At 40.1% G+C, this 27,643-nt stretch overlaps 1 protein-coding gene across 1 annotated transcript; it reads left to right on the forward strand.

The window, feature by feature from the left end:
- The first annotated feature begins 8,609 nt into the window (after positions 1–8,609).
- On the forward strand, positions 8,610–26,727 carry sacs (sacsin molecular chaperone). The gene is made up of 6 exons (XM_041995549.1): positions 8,610–8,659; positions 9,162–9,273; positions 9,614–9,760; positions 10,461–11,946; positions 12,496–12,587; positions 13,958–26,727. Exons 2-6 carry the CDS (start codon positions 9,258–9,260, stop codon positions 25,507–25,509), a joined length of 13,293 nt encoding a protein of 4,430 aa, XP_041851483.1. The 5' UTR covers positions 8,610–8,659; positions 9,162–9,257; the 3' UTR covers positions 25,510–26,727.
- The last annotated feature ends 916 nt before the right edge of the window (positions 26,728–27,643 follow it).

The following is a 27,643-nucleotide window of genomic DNA, read 5'->3' on the forward strand; positions in this document are numbered from 1 at the left end:
TGCTAAACACACGCACACACACAACGCTATTCACAGAGTGATCAATAGCTGGAGTGGATGTGGAAAAGAAGAAGTAGTTGAACAAGTTTCAAGGCACAGGATGTTACTTTTAACTCGTACCAATTAGTGCCAGCGTGTGCGCGTGCGTGTGTATGGTGTCCTTAATGAGTTTACTGTTTCACTGTATTACTCTGAATTTTGAGAAGCCCAAACTAATCATTATCACGTTAACTCATTATGCTGCCACAAGATGCAACATGTCACTGGTTACTGGTTGTCTGCGCGCACACTGATATTAAATGACGTGCTCTCATCTCGGTGAGACGCCGATGTCATGACGTCAGTGTGCTGCCCCGTGATTGGCTGAGCCTGCAGGCTCAATCTATCTAATGGGTTCAATGTCAATTTTCATATTTTGTTTTCAAAGCTGTGGCGGGCCTGTAAAGCTTTAAATAATAATAACAATAATAATAATAATGATAGATAGATAGATAGATAGATAGATAGATAGATAGATAGATAGATAGATAGATAGATAGATAGATAGATAGATAGATAGATAGATAGATAGATAGATAGATAGATAGATAGATAGATAGATAGATAGATAGATAGATAGATGATTGTGGAGACCATTGAAATTCATCTAGTTTTATTTTGTATTTTCAAGATTTTGCAAACAGTGAACAATAAAAAAGATCGGTTGTTAATGGGAAATTTATTTCAAGTCTGCAAATGTTCGTTACTCTAACAAAGCCAACAGGGGGCTGTTTAAATAACACCGTTTTGTTATGGTTATTAATATAAGAATGAGCTGCCATAAGAGCAGCAGCTAATCTGCCAAAGACCAGACCGACACAAAATGTACAAGTTCATATTAACCCCCCGGAAAAAAAGTGTGTGTTTGGTGTGGTTGTGCATGTGTGTATGTTAGTCTGAACCAAGGCAAAGATACAAAGGACAAAAGTTCAGCACAGCAGTAAAGTGGCCAATTACTGTGCAAGTCTGGACATGTTGCAGCTGGTATCAATTCATGCAAATCAGTGTCAGTCCTGCAAAGTAATGATTTAGATTTTATTTAACTGAATATTGAATGAATAAAAATGAAGATTTCTATCATTTCTTGTATCTAACAGCTTATGTTTCTGCCATTACTTTGCCTTATTTAGAGTTAAAGTCTGTGCCATAAGAATCATTAAATTGAGTTAATTTATTTTACAGGCAGTTATTTAAAACAGTTAACTCCTGATCTTAAGAGTTACAATAAAAATATTCAACTTTGTTCATGTCAGTATTAATTTGTTGAGGTCAAATGTATAGAGCATTGACATTCATGTTATGACTCATCAGGACCCATGCCTCACCAGGCAGATTTAGGCTGGGCTGATGTCTCCATCTGCTGGTGTACATGCATACAAGCAGCTCCTTAAAAAATGTCTGTCTTTCCTGCTGGAGCCATATCTGCTATCAGGTGAGAGGAAAGGTACATCCTGGATTTCTCACCAGTCCATCACAAGCTAACACAAGAGAGACAAACTATTCATGCTCACATTCACTCCTAGATCCACCAGTTTATCTGATATTCATGTTTTTTGACTGTGTAACAAAGCAGGAGCACAGAGAGAGCACGCATGCATGAAGGGAAAATACAAACTCCACACAGAAAGACCCTTTAGCAATGCCTTTAGTAATGCTAGTAGGTTTAGACTGTTGGGGGACAGCCCTTGATGCACCGAGCACTTCTTTCAATTTTCTCAATTTGCTCTTTATTTTGTATAACATGAGACATTATTACTTATGTTTCTCTTTTTCTTTCTTAGCTGGTATCCCTGACTTAGCGTTATTGTGCGTGTTGACCCCTCTTTCCTGTTCTCGCCTCCCCAGTCTTTTTATTTATTTATTTATTGCATTTTAAATGGTTTTGGTTTTAAATGGTTTAAATTACTTATTTTAATTTTATTATAATTGGACTTAAATTAATTGGATTGAACTGAACTGGACTGTGTATGTAAAAGTGCCATGAGATGACTTTGTTGTGAATTGATTAAATATACAAATTTATTAACAATATTAGATTTTTTTTGTGTGTATTTTTACAGGCCAGTCTGAATTTAATTTAATTTAATAACCTGAGGTCCCCCAACAGAAGGCCAATGAGAAAAGATGGCCAAACTGTGCCAAAATGGCCATTTTGGACACCTTGCCTGAACTGTCTGTCCTTAAGTCTCTCTCATTTGTTTTACCTTTTACGTCAGAGTTGGCCTTTGCAGAGATAATATTCTCCATATTATATCATTTGATTCAGGTTTAGAACTACAGCTGCATCATTTTAAGTGGCTATTTATATTAACCCTGAAAGTGTTTGTTTTTGTTCAGCAAGTCTGAAACAAAACCTTAACAAAGTGTTCCCGTTACTGTAACTCCAGAAATATTCAAGCAGACCTTCTGGCTGGAGAGATATACTATTTAATTTTGGATGTGCAACTTTTGAGCAGAGGCCTAAAATAAGCACAGGACTTAAACTGGTTTATTTTATTTTATTTTATTTTACATTATTCCCCATAATGATAATGTTAACAAATAATAGTGATTAAATGTAAAAGAAAAATGTAAATAAATCCTTATCTATAATAAAATCTGTCAGAATCTTCTGTCACTGGTGGACTCCCTCCTGTCTGGTCCACGCCTCATCTGGCCCACAGCAAGTGGGCATCTCTTCTGCTTCTGAGCAGGGATTTCCTGGCGTCTTGCGTCCCATCAGAGCCCACAGTGCCTACCTCTTTAAGAGACCTGTGCATTAAAACCTGCAGTGGGCAACTGTCTAAATGTGCTCAGGGTTGTAGGAAATCGCATCTTCAGGGTGAATCCGTTTGAAGTGAGACTTCTAAAGTGTTTCGATCTTATACCGAGCTATTCATGTGGTCATTGGAAGGAACTTCATCCCTTTTCTGCGACGCAGAAGGCAGGAGAGGGATTTGGTGCTGATGCTGCTGCCTTTCCTGTACTGTAAGTGTCACCTTTTCTTTCCAATGCGGCATTATGATGTGTATTCTGTGGGCAATGGGACACTAGAAAATAACATAGCTTTAAGGGTTTTTGCACATAACACAATAATGCATATAGACATGATTACTGTTGAATAGGAAGTCAGGCTGCGGAGAAGGGAGGGTTCTCTATTGGGCGACTGTAATCGCGGTAAGTTTGGCGTATGTTTTGCCTAATCTCGTTCATGTCAGTCAGACGTATCTTGCGATAGTTTGCTTTCATTGAAACGATGGTGATTTAGTGCGTGTACTCGGGAAACCAAGATGCCATTTTGAGCAGCTATGTTAAAAGACTTAAAGGGAGATGGGAGTCCTTGACTTTCATGTGATGATGTCAGTTTTCCACAGCAATACCGGATTGATCAAGAAGTCATTGCATCGCACCGCCTTTTGAATCATCCCAGAAATGCATATTTAAGTGTGAGGTCATTAGATATAAATATAAAAACCATGCACAGAGCAATCAGCATCCAAACCATTATGATGTAAAGCAGCCCAAAAGGAAATAGCCAAGTAAAATAGATTGTGTGTTTGTATTATTGAAGATTTTATTTCACTATAAGTTTTAGAAACGTGGATGATCGACTGGATGGTGCTAGGCCCGTCTCTAAGCCACTGATTTTGGTCTACAAAGTTGACGTGCGCATCTTTGACTGCAGTGTGCTGGCGTTCGCGCTCTTTGACTACAACTCCCATGATTCAGCTGCACAATCCACTCGTGCAGTTCAGAAATGCAATCATGGCAAGCATTCAGTTTAGCTGTGTATTAAATGATAAAGAATTAAGAGATTTTGTAAATGGTCAGTAATGTTAACAAGCCAGATCATTCAGGATATTTTGACACTAAAACAATACAAAACAGAAAAAGAACATTTGAGAAATTGTAATAAATGAATTAATAAAAAATTAAACAAACAAAAATCACTTGCAATGACCGCAATTATTGCAAGCCCATGGTGCGCAATTGTCAGAAACTTTAAAAGAAACTCAGAGTAACTTTCAAGCAGCTAAATGCATTTCCCACATCAGGGAAACAAGTTTTTATATCTGTAAAACATGGTGGTGGTAGTATGTAAGGGCCTGTTTAGCTGCAGCTGGGCTAGAACAACCTGTCATTAATGGCAGAGCAAAAATGTTTAATATATAACAACAAATGCTGAAGGAAAATGACAGGACATCAGTTTGTGAATTGACTGCTACAAAACATTTTTATTCGTCAAGACAACCCATAGTACTCAAGTCCATTTTCAAAAGTATGGTTCAAGAATAAGTAATGAATGTTATATCAAAAATAAAACTTAAATCCAACAAAACTTTGTAGAAGGACTTGGAGTGAGGTGTTCATGTGAGAAAACACAATAACTCAGAGTTGAAGCTGCTCTGTAAGAAGCGCAAGATATAATTCTTCCAAGCTGATCAACAATCCCAGAAATACTTTCCAAACTTTACAGAGAAAATAATAATAACCGAGGCTTACTGCATCTGTATATTCTATCTGTGAATATGACCCCTTTGGCACAGATTTTCATAATTCAAAATGTTGGTTTGGCACACATCCAAAGTGGCCTATTTCAGCTGCCAGGCGTTCACTTAAAAACATCAATGCAACACATCAATTGGTTACATTGAAAGGCATGTAGGGCTGAAAGAAAAGGGCAGAGAGAGAGACAGAGAGCTCTTGATTTTTCTTTTTCTTTTTTATAATATCCTGCGTTTCATTTGGCCTGATCTACAGATGAACTGGCCTGGTGTACAGTCGTGTACCGAGTTACCTTGTTAAAGTATAGTTAACAGCTGATTAAATTAAGCACTTGATAAAGCGATTTCTGCAGATACGCTACTACGCATGCGCTGCAATAATTCACTCAACTTTAATTTATAGAGGTGGCAATTTTAGAAAACCTAAGTAAGCTTATACAATGAAATACATGTATTACAGTTTAGGTTCAAGGTAATGGCGTATTCTCAGTCAAGACACACTTGAGCTTGGTAAATCTGCCTGACTGGATTAATGACGAAACGGAAGTTAACGGGGGGGGAATCCTCTTGCTTCATGTCCGCTGTTTTTCCCTCTCTCGCGCGAAGTGTAATTCATTATTATTAGAACATAGCCTTTGAAGGAGTTAGTATGTTGTTGTAGGGAATTAACTATGTTACTTGCTATTGTAATTTTTTTCTATGAATTCGGGCTGCTGTGAAATGTATAAGCTTTTTGAGAGAAGGAATGTTAAGAGCGCGCGCAGGACTGATACAAGTGAGTGAGGTTTGTTGGGATAAAAGAGGCTAAACGTAACACAGCACCGGCGATGTACGCCTTAAACACAGCCTCTCGGCCATTATTACAACAAAATGATGCTTTTATGGGTCTTTTTGTGCCAATTCAAACTAGTATGGTACAAATTAGTCACAGTGCTGAGTTTAATGGACAGGTTCATTTAGGAAAATAACGGTTTTCTTGTCTTGTTACAGACGCTTTCCGGGTGCAGTATCCCTGCGCTCAGTGGAGAAGATAGTCCAATGAAAGTGTGTGTGCTGGGACATAAGGCAGCAACGACATGGCAAACTGTCCAGACCCGTGGTAAGTTTACTGTGTTCCGAAAATATAGTGTCAGAAAAATACAGTAAATATAATATAATATAATACATTAGATATTCAGGTTGTTCAGTATTAAAACAACCAATATTGTGATAATGTGTGAGTCATAACAGTTTTTGACAGATAAGTATAGTTTTGTAGGTCTGGTTTTTTTTTTTTTTTTTACTCACACAGCTTGTGTGTTTAACAAAGCTAAGGGGATTCTCACCCATCTGCTGGAGTTGCTGCCACACCCACCCAGCTTCAGTGAATGCACCAGTGTGCACTTGGCTGTATGGATCCAGTGGCCTACTGCTGAATAAGCAGGAATATTTTGTTTTATTGCCAGCCACAAGCTAATTTAGTGGTTTTCTTTACACAAGAGAAAAACACTCATCCATACCTGGTAATACACATTGGATTACACATATTCACTGTAATGGGAATGGAGAGAGGTGACCTGCAATGAAATTATTGTGATCAGGTCTTTTGATGGGTCTAATACACGCTTGAAATGGTACTAGTCCTAAATTAACAAAGTTCCCTTTCATCCATCTTAACATTTTATTTGTAATTATGTTAAGCAAGATTCTTATACTGTATATTTTCCCCTACCCTCGAACTACAGGTAATGGTCTTGTTAGTAAGTTGAGTGTGAATTACACTAAGTTTAGATAAAAGTAAAAACTTTATGACTATGTTAAACATTTATTTCAAATAATTTTTTTGGTTAGGCTGCCATGGGTGACAGTTCGTCATGAGTGCGTTGGTCTGAGGTCATACCCAGTCTCTCCCTTTACATCTGTCCAAGATGTCAAACAGCTGCTCTACGAAGAGACAAACTTCCCGGTCAACGAGCAACGACTGCTTCACAATGGGCGAATGGTGAGTGCTTTGTGAGTGAATGTCTCCAGGGTATCATTGATATATCATAATGATAATGGAACCAAGTGATCTAGGCAAAAAATGGTGATACTAATTAAAAGGAAAAGTGTTTGGATCATGTCAGCGTGTTTTCTTGTTCCTCATTTGTCTGTTATTGGTGAAGGGGATTAAAGCAACAGAAATCCATTTATAAGTCTATTATTCTCAAATTCCTTGGATTCCTTTTTATTCCAAAGTACATGGTGCTCTGTGGCTTTGTCACATTTTACCAATAACTGCACAATGACCAGAGGAAGAACTGCACTAATACTGTGACACACTAAACTGCTAACAGATGCTGCATTGTTATTGATCTCATGACTCACCTCAGCATGGCCTTTATGTATGAATTTAACTGTGTATTGATCTGTTGTTCGATCAATACAATAGCTTAATTACTTTATCCCTAGCAATATAGGACAATAATTACTCTTAAATCCACGGCAACATTTCTTTCTAGTTGTAATAATTAAGAACTTGTAATATGAAAGATGATTTTGACCAGAGTGCCCCTTTCTTGGATAATGAATGTGCAGTATGTAGTTTGTGATAGCTCACTCAGTGAATGACCTAACATAACAGCACCTGACCCAGTGTCTCAAGCCCCAGCTGACAGAAAGCACCAGGTGTTGGTCATTGCCTGGCAGCTTCCCCCGCCCTGGTCTCATATGCAAAAATTAGCTTCAAGCTACCCCTGCCAGCAAATACCATGTCCATTATAAGGCTGATTTCATATAAAAGGAATATTGTAATCTTGAATTCTGCTTTTCCTATTAAAGTTATCATATGAAGTATTCACTAGAACAAAATAAGGAAAAAAATTCCATTGTGCTGGCTTGATATAAATCTGTCTCCCATTAATTTGCTCTTTTGGCTGATGCAATAAAAAATGGGCAGTAGTCTAATGGAGGAGACACTGTGCCAGATGATGCACTTAACTGAGGAATGTTTTGCCTTTGAGAAGAAGAAGAGTCTTTTTTGTTGCAGATGCATGTCTTTGCATGCTCTCAAATTAAATAAAACATTCAGCCCCATGAGCTAAATGCTACAAATTACTTCAAACTATTACAGTAGTACTGTACTTTAAGCTGGCTTATTTATTATTATTTGAAATGGTATGAGTCCTGCTAACGAATGCATTATAAAATATATTAAACTGTTTATTAAAAACTTATTTGCTGTGTAAATTCTAAACAGAGGGAAGCTATTGAGTGTGTGTTTAAGTCTTTCTTTGGAATTTTTCATGTTTAGTATAACAGTTAATATTAATCATCTTTTAAACTGTGTATGTAATGTAAGCACTTCACTTATCAAATATTAATCTGGCACAGAAGACTTTATGGCCTTTGTCCTCAATTGTGCAGTGATTATTTCACGGTGCCGTGAGCATAATGAGGGTGATGACTGAGGGTTTTTCTTATGCACAGTTTAGTGGTCCAGCCAGCATGATGATGGTCAAAAGAGTGCTGAGTGCAGCAGGCCGCAGTGTCACCTTGAAGAGCCCTAAACAGCTGCACTGTCAGGCTTGGTGCCGGCTCTTACTCTCTGCGGCATTGATTTTGAAACATGCACCAGGAAAAGATAGTTTATCATCCAATGTGCAATAATTCACCACAACTGATGTAGTAGTTGCTGCAGCGAGAGACAAATGATGCAGGAATATTGATGCAAAAACAACAGTTGTTTATTATCTCTTAAAAACAGACATTTTTAATAATTCTCTGAATAATTAAACTGTTTACAGAGGACTTTAATTTCATTCTATTTTTTCTTCAAACTATAAAAGTCATCTGATTATTTATTATTTTTTATTCTTTTGTTGTGTAAAGTTAAGTCCTGCCTTTACCTCAATCCTCTACAGCTGGAAGACAGTGTGCAGATTAGTAGCTTGGTGCCCACAGGAAGCTCAGAGGTATCCATCACTTTGGAAGGAAGGGGTCTCAGAGGAGGAGGTAAGAAGGAAACACCTTTACCTTAAAAAATAAAGGTGTTATTGTAACAGTGAAGTTTACTCAGCGTGTCTGTTACAGGGAGGTTTGGACAGACTACGCCTCCACTTGTGGAGTTTTTAAAAGATATACTGAGAAGGTACCCTGAAGGTGGACAGATTCTAAAAGTAAGTGCTTAGTTTTATCATTATGTTCATTTTTATTGATTTTGAGGCATTTATCTACAGATGTTGTGCATAATTATTACTGTCTGAAAACAACCTTTATCAATCTTATGGATGTTAATGGGTAAGCCCAGTAATATGATAAATGATAATATTTGCTGAATTATATCTTTACCAGAAAGTAGACTGGATGTTTGTGAATGTTGACTAACTAACCATAAATGTTATTCTCTAAATAATAAATAGTGTAGTTTTTTTTTCACTTCAACTTGCTGTCTTCTGCTTTATTGTAATACATTGTGGTACTATTGCCAGGATTAAGGGATTAAGTCCTAAATTAAGCTATGTACTCTAATTATTGCCTTATTTTACTGTAGGGCTTTTTGAACTAAAGCTTTAGTCCAACAAGCTGACGTAATTGTGTTGTTTCAGTTTAAATGTCCTTATCTTAAGGACTGCTTAAGGACAAGGAATTGCTGCACTATTTCTCCATTTTATCTTGAAGGAGCTGATTCAAAATGCAGAGGATGCTGGGGCCACAGAGGTCAAGTTCTTGTACGATGAAACTGAGTATGGAGTGGAGTCTCTCTGGTCACCAGACATGGCTCAACATCAAGGTTAGCACTTAGTAAAGTAGCAGTACAGCAGGAAAGATCAATGACAGGGACATTTGGCTGAGCTCACATGTGCGTGTGTTGTGTGCTGGGAAAGGCACACCAGGAAGAGGGACACAAGCAGAATAGACAGACAAATCAGATGTGCTGGTACTGTTGTAGAGATGTTGCTAGAGTCTGTTGTGGCGGTTGCAGAGAGGAGGACACTGGACAAGCTGCTGGTCATCACTGATGACGTCAGCCCCCCCTGCATGCTACTATCACAGCATAGAGGAACTTCCCATTAACAGGAAGTGTGTGTGTACTGGTAGATTTTTCTGAAATTGTTCATGTTGACCTGCAGGAACAGCTTTGTACGTCTACAACGATGCTGTGTTCACTGTGGAGGACTGGAATGGGATTCAGGAGATTGCAAGGAGCAGAAAGAGAGATGATCCGCTGAAAGTTGGACGGTTTGGTATTGGCTTTAACTCCGTATATCATATTACAGGTGAGAATTGTTTTAAAATGCAATTTATATATATCCAAATGTTTACTTATGTCTATGTTAGGACATTTAACTGTTTTCTATTGAACTGAATGTGCTTTGCTCACATTTTTAATGTTGGTCATTTGCATGATTATAAATCCCAGAGTCTGACTACAGAATAAATGATTATGGAGCATTTAAAAAACAAATGCAGGATGGATAGAGATAATTATCTTCTGATATTCTTCCACCAATCTAAAATCCTGTGAGGTAAAGCAATACTTATCAAATCTCCAATCTAAACACTTTCTTGTTAGATAATGGCAACTTATAAAGTACTCACAGGAAATGATACCAATAACTACATGTTTGTTTTATGCTTTACACCAGGAGTTCCCAAACCCAGTCCACGAGAGTTACTGCGACTTTTAGATGCCTCTTTCTCCAACACACCTGAATCAAATGAATGGCTTGTTACCAGGCCTCTGCAGAGCTGAATAACAAGTTTATGAGGGAATTCAGCCATTTGGTTCAGCTGTGTTGGAGAAGAGAAGCATCTAAAAGTAGCAGGTTATTATCTCTCGAAGACTGGACTTGGACACCCCTGCTTTATACTAATGTTAGGTTAAAGCATCTCTATCTGTAGAAGTGAAAATAGAATATGTTAATTTAATTTTGTATCTACAATTTTTTTGTTTTGTTGTGCACATTTGCGTTTTAGATGTCCCAAGCATATTCAGCGGAGACCAGATTGCCATGCTGGACCCTCATCAAACCCTGTTTGGGTTGAATGAGTCTGGACAGTGTTGGAACTTAAAGACAGACATCAAGGAGATCACAGAACTCGCTGACCAGTTTGCTCCCTACATTGGTATGTTTGGGAGTTCTGAGAAAACCATTAAAGATGGCAGCTTTCCAGGAACTCTGTTCCGCTTCCCACTCCGCATGAAACCTACCCAGCTCAGTGGCAACATTTACAACAAAGAGAAGGTTCTGGAGCTCTTTGAGTCTTTCAAAGCGGATGCAGACACAGTGCTTCTCTTCCTGAAAAGCGTTCAGAAGATCTCCTTACATGTGCGAGAGTCTGATGGCACAGAGCGCATGTTGTTTCAGGTTACAGCAGCAGAGAATGCAGATGATAAACTAGAAAGACCCAACGCACTCAAGACACTGGGTCAGGCTGTGGATAGTTACAGCAATGGGGTCCCCAGTTCTTCTATAACATGTGTCACTTACCAGGTCAACATAGAGACTCAGGATGAAACAGTGAAAGAGACTCAGAGGATGACGTGGCTGGTGTGTAATGGAGTCGGGGGGAGAGGGATGTGTGCTGAGTTGGACTCTCTGGCAGATGATTTGAAGTTCATGCCTACTATTGGTATTGCCCTGCCTCTTTCTTTGATCAACAAAGAGGACAAAGGTGCCTCATCTGGTTTCTCAGGACGAGCTTTTTGTTTCCTTCCTCTTCCACCTGGCGAGGAGAGTGAGACAGGGCTCCCGGTTCATGTCAGCGGATTCTTCGGCCTCACAGACAACCGTAGGAGCATCAAGTGGCGGGAAGTGGACCAGTGGAGAGATCCAGCTGCCTTGTGGAATGAGCTGCTTATAATCACTGTCATCCCGAGGGCTTACTTCACTCTCATAACTGAGGCTATAAAAAGGGTGCAAACTAAAAGAGACCAAGACTTTCCTTTGTCCCCTACAGGGACGTATAGGGCCTGGCCAGACCCTAAGCAGGTGAAGTCTCGCTGGACTCCCATTCTCCAGCCGCTTTTTAATGAACTTCTGCAACAGAAAGTTATCTATTCCCTCAGTGAAAGCTGGATTGGGGTGGACCAGGCAGTGTTCTCAGAGCTGGACACAGATGAGGACATTTCAGAGACTGTGATCAACTACCTCCAAAGCTCAGGATTGCAGGTGGCAAAGGTGCCTGCTGCAGTTGACTTTGTCTTGGCTGCCTACATGACTGAGTCCACTGAAGTGAGGAAGGTAAATCCATCTTTGTTGCGACAGACGATCAGGAAGAACAAACACAAAGGCCCCTCGCAGGAGAAGCTGCTGTTGCTGGAGTTTGTCCTAAGTGATACCAATTACAGTGACCTTATAGGACTTGAGCTCCTGCCACTGCAAGATGAGACTTTTAAAACTTTTTCATCCTCAGTCACGGAAAAGGATGCCATTTACATCGCATCTGAGGTGTTTCCCAGGTAAAAACTTAGGCAAATTGTTTATTGTCCAGTATTCTTAAGTTTCTGGTTGTAAATGTTCATTTTTTTACTGAAATAATCTGGATTGCATTTCCATGAACAATGCAAAGTACTTATTTGGCTCTGTGTCTAGTTTTAATCATACACACATATTGATGGTCTAGGTCAGGGGTGCCCAAGTCCGGTTAAAGATCTACCATCCTGCAACTTTTAGATGACACCCTTCTCCACCACGCTTAAATCAGATGTCATCTGCATGTCATTCAGCTCTGCAGAGGTCTGGTAACGAGCCAGTCATTTGATTCAGGTGTGTTGGAGAAGGGTTGCATCTAAGAGTTGCAGGATGGTAGATCTCGGGGACCGGACTTGTAAAACATGTAAAACCTGCAGGATTGTGGCTCTCAAGGACCGACGTTGGCCACCCCTGTACTATACCTACAATATTCAGGGGAATGTGTTTTATATTAACAAAAGCTTAATAAAAGTGGGTACAGTTTTTTTAGTAAAAAAAACATGGACACATAACTGCATTTTTTGCATTATCTTAAGGTCTCTGTATCCTGGAATTGAGCATCGGTTCGTTCTGGAGAGTATAAAGCCGTCAGTGATGGACAGTTTGAAGAAAGCGGCCAAAAGCAGAGGTAATAGATCATAATCTGTTTAAAAGTGTGTTTCACTTTTCTGTACATTCTTAATTCCAGCAGTAACTTAAACAGTTTGATATAGTAAAATACATTTTTTCAACTAAATGAATTTGAAATACAAGTATTAGTTAAAATGATTTAGAGGTTTACGGGCAGCGCTGTAAACTGGCAGTGCTATGTCTCAAAATGAGACTGAAATGCCCCTTTGATGACAGTATGGGTTCAGCTATGTCATAGAAACTAAATGTCATCTTGTCCTGCAGCAATACCAGGACATTAAAGCTGATACACCCCTCATAGTTAGAGACAGTAAAGAGACGATAGAGAATGCATGCTTTGTTTTTGTGCCACACATTCCACTCGATCCACCAGATAAAATTCTTAGTTGACCCACTGCCATGCTCAGCCATGACTGTCACAAGAGGGCCACGAGCCAGGCAGGGAAAATATGCTAAGTAACAGATCTGACACCCATACCCAAATAAAAAGGCACAGATAGTGCTGCAGTTTAACAGTTTTTTGTATTATTATTTTATTTATTATTTCTTACAACAAATTATTTCCTGCATATTCTTGATGACTTTCTCAAGATTTTATTAGTAGTTGTATATACTGGGTATATACTTGGTTCAATTTTCTAGCATAAACTGCTAAGACAGACACATTAAAGTTTACTCCATATGTTGAATTTGTCATTTGAATTGCAGTTCAGCAGTTTCTTTGGGGTTGCTCTGGTAGGTATTTCAGTGTGTCATATATTTCATTACTATTATTAACAAAAACTAATGCGTTACTGTATATTCGTGTGATAAATGCTTTAAGGGATTTTACGTAACAAGGAAAATAGAGAGTTTTTATTCTCTTACAATAACAACTTCCCCTACACTGAAATGGTAAGTGTTCTTAGGACTTATTATATTCTTAGAAAAAATTAACAAAGGAGTATTGTGTTCAGATTTTTGCAAGTTTATTTGTGTGGCTTACTTACTAATATTGCTATTTTATTGTAAACATGATATATATGTATATCTTGTTTCTTTTTTTTTTTTTTTTTTTTTTGTTAAAACAATTTATATCAAAGGGAATCTGTTTGTGCTGCTGAGTTGCTTTCTAATTTCTTTAGAACCTAACCATTTGACCTGGCATTTGTTCTTCAATAACTAAATAAAAACCAAGTTATATTGTAAAAAAAAAAAACAAACTTACATTCATGGGCAGAATATGAAAAGGCTTGTATATGCTACATTCGATTGTTGCTTGTGGTTGCTCCATTCTTCAATAACCACAAAAAAATCTAACCTTTAAGTTATTTTCAGCATCAGAAATAATAAATAAGACTAATTGAAATGTTCTTACTATTTTAACAGGAAGGCCCTGCACTCAGCTACAGTTGCTGAACCCTGAACGATCATCACGACTCATCAAGGAGATCCTAGCTACAGCCTGGCCAACAAGGGACTTCATTGTTGAGTGGGAACCAGGAAACAGAGAGCTAAAGCATCCTACAGTTTCCTGGTTAAAGATGATTTGGAAGCATCTCTATATTAATTTTGCTGATGACCTGAGTACCTTTGAAGACATGCCTTTGATCCCATTTGTGCCACTTGAGGAAAGCATGAGCACAGTTAAGCTTCTACGTCTCAAAACCCCCTCACCCATAATTCTTGTGGCTGATGAAGAAGCACCGATTTCCGAAAGCCTTCTTGAAATCATGGAAAAACTTGGAGGAGTTGTTATAAAAAAGCTGGATTTGTGTTTGCAGCACCCTTTGCTCAAGAATTATGTTCACCCATGTTCTCCCAGTATGCTTCTACAAATCATGGATAGACTGTCAGTGCAGCGATTATCAAGCCAAGTCTCGTCTTTCTCTGTCAAAGAGAAAGTTGCACTCAGAAACTATCTAGCAGGATTGTCTGACATCACAGAGAAGGAAAAGCATACTCTGCTTGACGTCTCCATCTTTGAGAAAGTGGGGGCCTGTTCTGAGGGTACTTCAGCATTTACATCACTGAGAGGAGCCCGAGCTCTACATCATAGAGCCAAATATCCACCAGATGTGAAACTATCACAAAATCTAGTGGCTTGCCATGATGAGGAATCAATTCGTCTCATCAAGATGCTAAATGTTGAACAAGTGAAAACAACAGAATATTTGAAGATGATCATTCAGGATATTGAGAAGGGGTTCTACACAAAAGACGAAACAACCCAAATTATGCTTTGGGCTCTTAAGCATCTGGCATTTCTAAAGAATGAAAACTCATCTGTAATAGGATGGCTTTCTGCCCTTAAATTCATTCAGTTGCCTTCTGGAAAGTCAGTCAAAGCCTCAGATCTTTTTGATCCTGAACTGGAGATTCTACAGGATTTATTCTACATGGAAGAGAAAACCAGGTTTCCTACAGATACATTTACAACATCCCCTGATATTCTTCATTCACTTAGACAACTGGGGCTAAGAAATGAAGTGCAGTTCAGTGAAAAAGATGTACTCACAGTGGCAAAGAAGATAGAGGAGTTGCAAAGCAGCGAGGAACCTGACTGGAATTTCATAATCAAAAAGGCAAGAACACTCTTGCAAATACTTAACAAGCAAACCAAGCTGATAAAATCAGCTGATGCTCAGACATCATTGCTAAAAGTGAAATGGGTACCTGTCTGCAAAGAAAGACCTTTAACATACCCTAAATCTCTTGCTTGGGTTGGAGATACTGTCAATATCTGCTCTTTGTCTGAGATGTGTGAAGTATCCCATGCAGTCCTTGTGGGATCCTCAGTAGCACTGGTTGAACACACATCTGCAGGTATGAAGAAGGCACTGAAACTATCTATTGGGCCACAGGTGGATCAGGTTTTGCAGCATTTAAAAGCAGTGAATGACTGGCATAAATCTCAAGCATTCACCACAGAGGATTGGTATCAGTTCCAGCAGATCTTGTTTGAGATTTATGGTTTCATGCAGGCTCATCTTGAGGATGCGAGAGAAGCAATGAAATCACTTCCTTTTGACTGGGTGTGGACAGGGAAGACATTCTCATCACCAGGCCAAACAGTCCTAAAACCCCTCCCTGATCTAGACTTGCAGCCTTACCTGTACTCTCTGCCAAAGACAATAAGAAAGTTTCACAAGCTTTTTAAGTTTTGTGGCTCTGTTGAAGAGGTTGTCCCAAGCCATGTGTTGGATGTCATTGCTACCATCCAACAAAGATGTGAAGGGGAGATAACCAAGGAGGAAAGCAAACATGACATTCTGCTTCTGATCAACATCCTCAGATGGCTGTACAACAATCAGATACCTGTGGACACTAACATGCATGTGCCTATTCTTTGCTACAAGGACCCAAGCAAATTAGCAATGAAACCCATTCATGAATGCACATACTGTGACATCAAGGTTGATGATTTGAATGACTTACTTGAAGATGCCTCAGAGCCAATTATATTGGTTCATGATGACATCCCCATGAAAACTGCAGAGTGGCTGAAAGTACCATGTTTGAGTACAAGGTTGATAAACCCAGAGAATCTTGGCTTTGAGCAGTCAGGCCAACAAGAACCTCTAACAGTGAGAATAAAGAATATCTTGGAGGAATATCCATCTGTAGCAGACATTTTTAAAGAGCTCCTTCAGAATGCAGATGATGCAAGTGCTACAGAGTGCAGTTTCCTCATTGACATGAGAAAAAACACAGACATTCGAGAAAATCTCCTGGACCCTGGCATGATAGTTTGCCATGGGCCCTCTTTGTGGTCTTTCAACAATGCTGTTTTCTCAGACACAGACTTTCTGAATATCACGAGGTTAGGTGGATCAGTGAAGAGGTGTGAAGCAGACAAAGTTGGCAAGTTTGGCTTGGGTTTCAATTCTGTCTATCACATTACTGATATCCCTATTATAATGAGCAGGGAGTTCATGATCATGTTTGATCCGAACATCAATCACATCAGCAAGCACATCAGAGACAGGTCAAATCCAGGGATCAAAATCAACTGGAGCAAACAACAGAAGAGGCTGAGAAAATTTCCCAACCAGTTCAAGCCTTTCATCAATGTCTTCAACTGCCAGCTTCCTTTAGCTCAGGATTCACCATACAAATACAACGGTACACTGTTCAGACTCCCATTCAGAACAGAGCAGGAGGCATCTGTTAGTGAAATCAGTAGTCTGTACTACAATACCACTGACATCTATTCTCTGGTTGATGAGTTCAGCATATGTGGCCATCGGTTCATTCTCTTCACTCAGCATGTTGGAAGTATGGTACTTAAATACTTGAAATATGAGGAACCAAACCCAGCAGGAGCACAAGATGTTGTCACAATTAACAAAAGTGTGTGGTCATCCAAAGCCTCCTATGGACCTCTGAGCATCCTCAAATCTGCAGCAAAGGTTATGAAGAAAGTAGCAAGCACCAGTAAGATACCTGCTGATGTTCCCAAGTCTGGCTGCATCATACGCGTTATGGTGGAGGAGTTTCTCAATGTATTCAAGCGCATTGTTGATCTCCATTCTCCGTTGTTCCGGGGTTCAGAAGAAGATCCCAACCAGTACTTCGAGATGGCAGCGAAAGGTGTCCAGACAAGAAGACTCACAGATGAAATGCCGCAGAAGGCAGTTGACGTCACCAACTGGCTCATTTGCTCATGCATGGATGCAAGTGAGGCACTCAAGTTTTCCATCAGTGACAGTGGAAAAAGACATGGACTCGTGCCTTGTGGAGGGGTGGCTATTCTGCTCTCTGAGGAGGAAAATCGCAAATGGACTGTGAAGACAAATGCCACACCAATTGGAGAGGTGTTTTGTTACTTACCTCTCAGAATCAAAACAGGCCTGCCAGTCCATATCAATGGTTGCTTTGCTGTTACGTCCAACCGCAAAGAGATCTGGAAGACCGACACCAAAGGACAGTGGAACTCTGTGTTCATGAGACATGTCATTGTCCAGGCCTATTTAGCAGCACTCACAATGCTACGTTCAATGGCTGAAAGTGGAGAACTGCTTGAGTACAGCTATTATGCAGCATGGCCAGATCCAAGTCAAGTACATGATGACTTTACACTGATCAGCCAGGGTGTTTACCAAGAAATCTCCAAAGGAGGTGACAGTGATCAGGCAAAAGTTTTTTCAGATGGTAACACCTGGGTATCAATCAAATATGTCAGATTCCTTGACGATACCTTACTCTGCAGGCCAGACATTGGTCCTGCTGCTTTCAAGATATTCTTGAAATACCTCAAGAAAAGTGGCTCACAAAACCTCTGTGCTGTTGAGCTGCCTGACTGGGTGAAGGAGGGATTTGAGGATGCTGGATGTAAAGGAAAATTAATGGAAAACACCCTGACAGAGAAGCAGTTCTTTTCAGAAGTCTTTTTCCCCCACATTGAGGAAATTGACAAAGAGCTTCGAGATCCCCTGATGCATTATGTCTTGAATGAAAAGCTAGAAGATTTTGCCTCGATCCTCAGGGTTACTCCTTGTATCCCATGCTCTGGCCCCAACAAGGAGCTTGTTTTACCTTCAAGGCTTATTCATCCAGAGGGAAGAGTAGCTAAACTCTACAACACAGACGATGGAAGATTTCCTGAAGGGACCTCTAAAGACTATGTAAACCCTGTGTGTCTGGTAAAACTAGTGCTGCTGGGCATGGTGAAAGATGATCTGTCCTGGGAAGACCTGATTGAGCGTGCTCAGTCTGTTATTGATCTAAATGAAAATGATCACACAACTGCATGTTTTCGCAGCAGCATACTGTTGAGCCTGATTGATGAAAAACTGAAGATGAGGGATCCAGGAGTAGCCGAGCATTTGGAGACACTACAGGACATCAAGTTTCTGCCGTTTCTGACAAGGCCTGCAGGTTTCTCCTTACCGTGGCATGGGAACAGCTTTTCCCCAACAACAATGTTCTCTCCTAGAGAGCTCTTCACAACTGAACATCAGGACACGGTGTGTCTTATGAAGCCAATCCTGAATGAGAATTCCCCATCCTTCAAAGGTTGTGGTGCAATGTCACTGGCTGTGAAAGACAGTCTTGGATTAATAAGGAAGCCCTCAGTTGAACTGGTCATCAGTCAACTAAAGAAACTCTCTGAGTCATTTGATGGAGTCACTCTCTATCAGGAAAATATAACAAATGCCTGTTACAAGTACCTCCATGAGGAAATGCTACAGGATGAAAATGCAAAAGTTCAAATAACTGAGGAACTGAAAGGCTTTAATTCCATCTTGGTGGAGAACACATACGTCAGTCCCTCCAAAGTTGCATTCCACCTTAACTTTGATGCTGCACCCCATCTATATCAGCTCCCTAACAAATACAGAAACAGCTGTCGTGAGCTCTTTGAAAATGTTGGTGTGCAACCCAGTTTCACAGTTGAGGATTTCTCTGCAGTCCTTGAAATTGTGAAGCAAGATTGTGGACGAAGGGTGCTCACAGAGGAAAACTTCCAGTTGTGTCGCAGAATCATCAGTGAAGGAATATGGAGCTTAATACGGGATAAGAACCAGGAGTACTGCCAAGTGAATTATGGTGGGATACTGTTACCAGATTCCAATCTAGCACTGCAACCATCAAAATCACTATGCTACAATGACTGCCCATGGATCAAAGTCAGAGACTCCTCTGTGAAATACTGTCATGGGGACATTCCAAGAGAAGTTGCTGTGAAACTGGGCGCAGTTCCAAAACGTCACAAAGCATTGGAGAGATATGCTTCGAATGTCTGCTTCACCCCACTTGGCAGTGAGTTTGGACAAAAAGAAAAACTTACCAGCAGAATTAAAAGCATTCTCAATGCTTATCCATCAGAGAAGGAAATGCTGAAAGAGCTGCTTCAAAATGCAGATGATGCCAAAGCCACAGAAATCTACTTTGTGTTCGATTCAAGGACACACCCCACTGACAGAATATTTGATGACAAGTGGATACCGATGCAAGGCCCTGCCCTCTGTGTATACAACAATCAACCCTTCACAGAGGATGATATCCGAGGCATTCAGAACCTTGGAAGAGGAACAAAGGAGGCCAACCCAGGAAAAACTGGTCAGTATGGCATAGGATTCAATTCTGTCTATCACATAACTGACTGCCCATCTTTCATCTCAAACAATGACATTCTATGCATCTTTGATCCGCATGCACAGTATGCACCTGGAGCTACATCTGTGAGTCCTGGTAGAATGTTCAGAGACTTGGACTCTGACTTCAGATCCCAGTTTTCAGATGTTCTGAATCTCTATTTGGGAGCTCATTTTAAGCTAGAACGCAGCACAATGTTCAGATTTCCAATTCGCTCCACGGATATGGCAAAGACTTCAGAAATCAGCTCTGTCCCTGCATCTGACAGAATGGTGCAAAACCTCCTGGACAAGCTAAAAACAGATGGTGCAGAGCTTCTCATGTTTCTCAACCACATGGAGAAAATATCTATCTGTCAAATTGATAGTGCATCTGGTGAACTTAAAGTGCTCTATTCTGTGACAGCCAAAATAACAGATGGTGATCGGCTAAAACGCAAACAGTTCCATGCCTCTGTCATCGACAGCGTGACCAAAAAGAAGCAGCTCACTGCTATTCCAGTTCAGCAGATAACCTACACAATGGACATAGAAGACACTGAGGGAAATTTGACCACATGGATGATCTGTAACAGATCCGGCTTCTCTAACATGGAAAATGTCTCAAAAAGTGTGATTTCTGCTCACAAAAATGAAGACATAACTCTATTTCCACGTGGAGGTGTGGCTGCATGTGTAACTCACAACTACAAAAAACCACACAGAGCCTTCTGCTTCCTACCCCTGTCACTCGAGACTGGCTTGCCTTTTCATGTCAATGGGCATTTTGCCCTGGACTCAGCTAGGAGAAACCTATGGAGAGATGACAATGGAGTGGGGGTAAGGAGTGACTGGAATAATAACTTGATGACGTCATTGATAGCCCCTGCGTGTGTGGAGTTGCTGATTCAGCTAAAGCGTCAGTACTTTCCAGGTCCTGATCCTACCATGACTATACTACAAGGAACACCACTTCATGTTGTGAAAGATACTTTGCGGAAATATCTGTTTTTCTTTCCAGCCAACCGACTTGACATACAGCCAGATTGGTACTGCTTGGTTAAAGCAGTGTACAGCTGCATCCATGCTGATCTAAAGCGCTTGCTCCCTGTTGTCAGAGCAGCACAAATGGACAACTCTGAAATGCACTCTGTCATTTACATATCATGGGTGAATACATCCACTTCAAACAAAGGCAGAGCCTTCTTTGATAATCTGCTACAAGATGAGCTTCAGCATCTGAAAAACACAGAGTACAACATAACGTCAAGGAAGTCTGTGGCAGAAAATGTCTACAGGCTGAAAGCCTTGCTTCTTGAGATCGGTTTCAACCTGGTTCACAGCTGCGATGAGACAGCAAACATCTACTTCTGTTTGGAGGACGCAGGGATCCCAGTCAGTTATGTAACACCAAGTGATGTCCGCAACTTTCTTCACACTTTCTCCTCACCAGACACCTCATGCCATGTCGGAAAACTTCCATGTCGTCTCCAGCAGTCCAACTATAAGCTAGTTCATAATCTGAAGCTCCTAGTTGACTACTGTTTCAAAGATGTGGAAGTGGATGAAGTCAAAATCGAGGGTTTACCTCTGTTGATAACAATGGACAACACACTTCAGGTGTTTGATTCCAAGAAACCAAAGTTCCTGACCACACATCATGAACTAATATCACCAAGGAAAGAAATGTTCATGAATACATTGTACATGAGGTACAGCAACATACTGTTGCAAGCAGGAGCTGCAAAGAACTTTGATATCAGCAGCTTTGGTGAACTGCTAGGGTCTGTTCTTCCAAGAGAGTACCGAACTAAGGTCCCTGTCAAATGGAGAGATACTTTTGCAAATGAATCCTGGCTAAAGAATGTGTGGAGCTTCATCAGTGAGAATATGGCTGTTAAGGAAGATCAGGTGGACATCAAACCCAGCTTCGAGACAGTGCTTGACATTCTTAAAGACTGGGCTCTGCTGCCTGGAATCAAATTCATGGCAAGAGAAAAACTTGTTGTCCCAGATCATGATGTTCTTCTGCCTCTAAGCTTGATGAATGTTGTTATATTTCCCCAGGGCCAAAATGACAAAGTCTTTCATACCCTGATGAAAGCAGGATGCATCCAGCTCGCAGTGAACAAAATATGTGTGAAAGAGAATCAAATCATGCCTTTTTTGGCACAGCACACAGCAAACATTGAAAATCCATCAAGCATTCTGAAAGTTGTGGAATACATGATTCAAACATCTGCGTTCAAAACAGCAAACCTGACTGACAAGGACTTTGAGGCTCTTCTGCTGTATTTCAACTGCAACCTGGCCAACCTCTCACAACAAGATGCACAGAGCCTCAAACTCCTCCCATGCTTTAAGTCATATAGTGGGAGATACATTAGCATTGCAAACTATGGGGCAAACTACATCCTTGCAAAAACTATCCCAACTGCAGACATAGAAAAATGGACTCACACACCTTCCTTTTCCTTCCTTGCTGACAATCCACAGCTGAAAGAACTTTACACTTTTCTTGGCTGCATGCCGATTGATGACCTAGAAATTTACCTACAACACCTCCTGCCAAAGTTTGAGATTCTTTCCCATGATGCCAAAGTTGAACACATTGTATACTTGAAGGAAAGACTAATGTCAATGGAAGAATCATGCAAGATGAAGGACCACCTCTTTGAGAAACTGGAGGGACTGTCGTTCATCTACGACTACACAAACAGACTCAGGCCAGCCAAGTTTTTCTATGACGAGACAGTGGATGTGTTTGAAGTTATGTTACCTGCAAAGTCATTCATACCGAGTGACTTTTTTAAGAAAGTTGAGCAAGTGACAAAACCAAAGAATGGGACATTATTGCTGACCTCATGGATAACCTTTCTGAGGAATATTGGTCTCAAGCATGAGGTTTCGCAGCAGCAGGTTCTTCAGTTTGCAAAAGAAGTTAGCATCAAAGCCCAAACAGAGAGTTGGACCAAAGAAAAAGTTCAAACCACTGTTGATGTCCTCTTGAATCATATTTTTAAAGAGAGGTCAGATCTGTTCCAGGGTACTTTTCTCAAGGAGCTTTCGATGATTCAGTTTCTGTGCCCTGAAAGGGCTCCCAAAGAACTCATCAAGCTTCATACTCAGTACCAAGAGATGAGTGAAACCCTTCCACTGATTCGTTTCAGTGGGTCTCAAGTAAACCCAAAATTCAAGCAAACAGATATTATTCACTTGCTTTGGACATCGTGTCCAATCCTGCCTGAGAAAGCTACACCTTCAAGCATAAAGGACCAAGAGGAGAGCACTGTCAGCGGGCAGGAACAACTTGATCAAGTGCTGAACATGTTGGGCGTGAACTTGGACCCACCGCTGGAGAAAGTCATTAGCAACTGCAAGAACATCTGTAATATATCCAACCCAGATGATGAGATGGTGAAAACCAGGAACAAAGTTTTAAGATCAACATACGAGTTCCTCAGTGCAGATAAACGGGATTTCCGTTACCAGCTTCGTGGCGTGGCCTTTGTCATGGTTGAAGACGGCTGGAAATTGCTGAAACCTGAAGAAGTGGTCATTAATTTGGACAATGAATCTGACTTCAAACCCTACTTGTACAAACTGCCTCTCGAACTTGGTACTTTCCATCAACTTTTCAAACTTCTTGGCACAGAGGATGTTGTGTCCACCAAACAATATATTGAAGTTTTGTGGAGAATTTACAGAAATTCAGAGGGAAAGCAGCTTGATCCAAATGAAATGAGAACTGTTAAACGGGTTGTCTCTGGATTGTTCAAGTCTCTTCACAATGATCCAGTGGAAATTCGCAAAGATCTTGAGAGTCTCAGAGATTTGATATTTTACTTGCCAAGCCATGATGGAAGACTAGCAAAATCCAATAGCCTGGTGTTCGATGATGCCCCACACTACAAAAGCAGAATTCAGGGTAATGTTGGCGTTCAGATGCTTGTTGACATGAGCCAATGTTATCTAGGAAAAGATCACTCCTTCCACACAAAACTCATAATGCTATTGCCACAGAAACTAAGGCCTAGACTGTTGAGCAGCATCCTTGAGGAGCAACTTGATGAGGATTCTCCAAAAATGTGTCAGTTTGGAGCTCTTTGCTCTCTTCAAGGTCGCCTTCAGCTGCTGCTGTCATCAGAACAGTTCATCACTGGTTTGATCAGGATAATGAAACATGAGAATGATAACGCATACCTTGTAAATGAAGAAAAAGCCATACGTCTATGCAAAGCACTTTGCGAAGGACTGAAAGTGTCCTGTTTTGAGAAACTCCAGACAACTTTAAGAGTAAAAGGATGCAGTCCCATCCCACACAGTCGCAGTGAAACACTTGCCTTCCTTAAAAGATATGGGATAACTGTGATTCATCTCTACATCCAGCATTCAGACAGCAAAGACATTAACTTTCTTCTGGCACTCGCTATGACACTGAAGTCAGCTACAGACAATTTGATTTCTGACACATCCTATCTGATTGCCATGTTGGGATGCAATGATATCTACAGAATCACAGAGAAGTTGGACAATCTCGGCGTAAAGTATGACTCAACAGAGCCTTCAAAACTGGAGCTTCCCCTCCCTGGAACCCCAATACCAGCTGAGATACACCACACACTGCTCATGGATCCAATGAATGTATTCTACCCAGGGGAATATGTGGGCTACCTTGTAGACTCAGAGGGTGGAGACATATATGGGTCTTATCAACCCACCTACACATACGCCATCATTGTTCAAGAAGTAGAAAGAGAGGAGGAGGAAAACACAAGTTTCCTTGGGAAATGCTTCCAGATCGACATTGGTTACAGTGAATACAAAATAGTCAGTTCACTCGACCTTTACAAGTTCTCAAGACAAGATGATAGCACCCATGTTCGAGACACTAGTGGCCCATCAACTCCGACAAGCCCAGAGTGTCGTTCTTCTGGCCTACGAATGATGCCGCCTCTTTTTTCTGGGAAAGAGAACCTCCGACCTCCTTCTCAAAAACAATCCCCAAAAAAGATTAAGCTTCATGCTTTGCCTGAGATTCTGAAAGAAGTGACCTTAGTAGTTGAACAAGCTTGGAAGCTTCCTGAGACAGAGAGAAAAAAGATTATCCGACGATTGTATCTCAAGTGGCATCCTGACAAAAATGCAGAGAATTTGGACATTGCTACAGAAGTGTTCAAGCATTTGCAGAATGAGATCAACAGGATGGAGAAACAGTCTTTGGCTGATCATCAAAACACAGACAGGGCTTCCAGGAGAGCCTACTCCACATCGTCCACTCGCTTCCAGTCAGACAAGTTCTCATTTCAAAGGTTTTATTCATCCTGGAACCAGGAAGCAACTAGTCACAAGTCAGAAAGGCAACAGTTCAGGGAACATTACACAAGCTATGCAGGGTCATCGCATTCTCACCGTTTCTTTGTACCACCAACTTTCAAGACAGTTGGAAACCCTGTGGAGGCCCGCAGGTGGCTGAGGCAAGCCAGAGCAAACTACTCCGCTGCTCGTAATGATCTTCATAAAAACGCTAATGAGTGGGTTTGTTTCAAATGCTACCTGGCCACAAAGCTTGCACTCATTGCTGCAGACTATGCAGTCAGAGGAAAGTCTGACAAAGATGTAAAACCAACTGCACTGGCTCAAAAAGTGGAGGAGTACAACTCCCAGTTAAAAGGCCTCGCTAGCGATGTTCAGATCCTGGAGGGATATGGTGTAGACAGCCTAAGAACTCGCTACCCTGATCTCCTTCCATTTCCGCAGATCCCCAATGACAGGTACACTTCTGAGGTGGCAATGAGAGTTATGGAGTGTACCGCACGGATTATCATAAAGCTTGAAACATTTGTGCAGCAAAAAATTTGATCTTGATAACATGAGTACATCTTGAGTTGAATGTTGAATAATTGTGGCTGCGTGCAACACAGAGCACGAAGTATCCAGCTGGCAGCTTATGGTACATATGCATTTTTTTTTCTGATAGTGTGGCTGTGGCCCTCTCACAGTAAATACATGTAACCGCAACCTCTTAGACTGCATTTCTGCATATGCTGTACATACAGATGCCTCAGTAATAAGCTTTGTTTATCAAAGTCCCCATGTTGACTATATTTACTCTGAGTTAGATTTAAAAAAAATGCTGCTTTTTTACTTTATCTTTTATAAATATGAATGAATATATTTTCTTGCTACAGAAAACCAGTTGAGTATATTTAAAGGATGCGCTTATCATGAAATAGATAAACTTTTTCAATTACTTTCATGCAGTGTCTCCCATTTGCAAAATCTCAGTAAGTCAAGGAAATACAATCATCTTTGTACATTTTTTTTGTGTATTTTTCAGATTGTTTTCTTATTATTTCTGTAAAAGTTGTACATTTCCTGTAACATAGCCAGTCTCTTGTTAATGGACAAAGCACTTTGTGAAAACTCATCTATTTGCATTTGCACTTGTGTGGCGTTAGTCTCTCCAACAGCTTGGGAGAATCCATTTGTGAATAGAGATACTTTATATTAATTTAAACTCAGCTGTCAGCAGTTTGTTTATATTATTGGGCACATGTACATACGAAGCTGAGGAGCAAGTGAAGCGATTACTACTGTAGCTTACATCACCTTATTTTTCTTTCTTTTTTATCATGTTCAAGAGTACTCAGTAGGATATTGTGACAAAAAAGCCATATACTGTAGATGTTATAATTGTGGGCACAACTGTAACATGTAACTTTTTCTAGCTTGAAACCATGTCCATACATTTTCTGTAATTTGAATTTGCTGGTCTAAGGAACATGACAGCACCAGGCTGTGGTGCTTGTATGTTTTTACTGCTTTACCCAACATATTTGGCTTATTTTAACAACCATACACACTCTGACCACATACTGTACATGTCATATTCAAACTTAAAATGTGCTGCTTGGTATCTGTGTCTTATTCCACCATCAGGAGTTTATCTCCTTGAAGGAATGTTGAGAATCATACATGGTAATGTACACTGTGCCATAGCAAGGCCTAATAAATTCCCCATAAATAATCTGGTTCAGTTTCTTTTTATAAATTACAATATTGGGCATGTTTTAGAGAACTGTAAAATTTGTATCTTACTTGAAGGATTCAATAATTATTTTTAGGATTTTTACAAATCCAGTGTGTTTCAAAAAGATCCATTGTTCTCCTCAGACCTGAGCTTTATTTTTTGTGCAGTTTTAATTTTTTATGAAGTTTGAAAAGAGTATGGCATAATGATATAAATTAATTTTCTTTTGGTAGAAGAAGCTGTTTCTAAGAAAAAGTATGTTCTCATATGTGGACAATGGGTCAGTGTTAATGGATAATAGAAAGTCCCCAGTGTGCAACAAAAAACAAAGCTGCTGTTCATTTCCACACAGACTAACACTAAGTGTAAAATGCATTAAAACAGTTAAGTTGTGATTGCAGGTTCAGGAAAACATATCACACTCTGCACACAACACTTTCCTGCACAGCCCTTTACATTGCTTCGCATTAGGCAAAACCTTCTTTAGACTCTGATGTATGTGTTTGTATTTTTATGTAACGCATAACAAAAGTACTTACTTTGTTGAGTAACAAACTTTTACTTTTATTCTACATTATTTGGATATTTAGATATTTTACCCTTTTTTATTTTTTGTTGGATTTCATGTTTGGCTCTCTACTAAAGATTTCATTTTGCTTAGTTTGTTTTTACAATTTTAGGAAGGTGCTTTGCAAATATTGTGCACACTGTGACTTGAGGGACATTTTTTTAAATTAGTTTTTTATGGTTCATCTTGAACTACATCATCACTGTTATACCAAAATTACCTGAGACATCATGATGTAAGATTCAAGGAAACGCGTGACAGTCCTGCTTGGTGTACAACATTCAATGCAGTTTTGGTGAAACGATAACCAGCTTTTGGGTTAGCAAGATCCCAAAACAGCATAATAACTTTAATTGTCCAGTTCTTAGTTTGGACATTCATTATCCTGCACATTC

Source organism: Melanotaenia boesemani, chromosome 9 (assembly GCF_017639745.1).
Source record: "Melanotaenia boesemani isolate fMelBoe1 chromosome 9, fMelBoe1.pri, whole genome shotgun sequence".
Lineage (NCBI taxonomy): Eukaryota > Metazoa > Chordata > Actinopteri > Atheriniformes > Melanotaeniidae > Melanotaenia > Melanotaenia boesemani.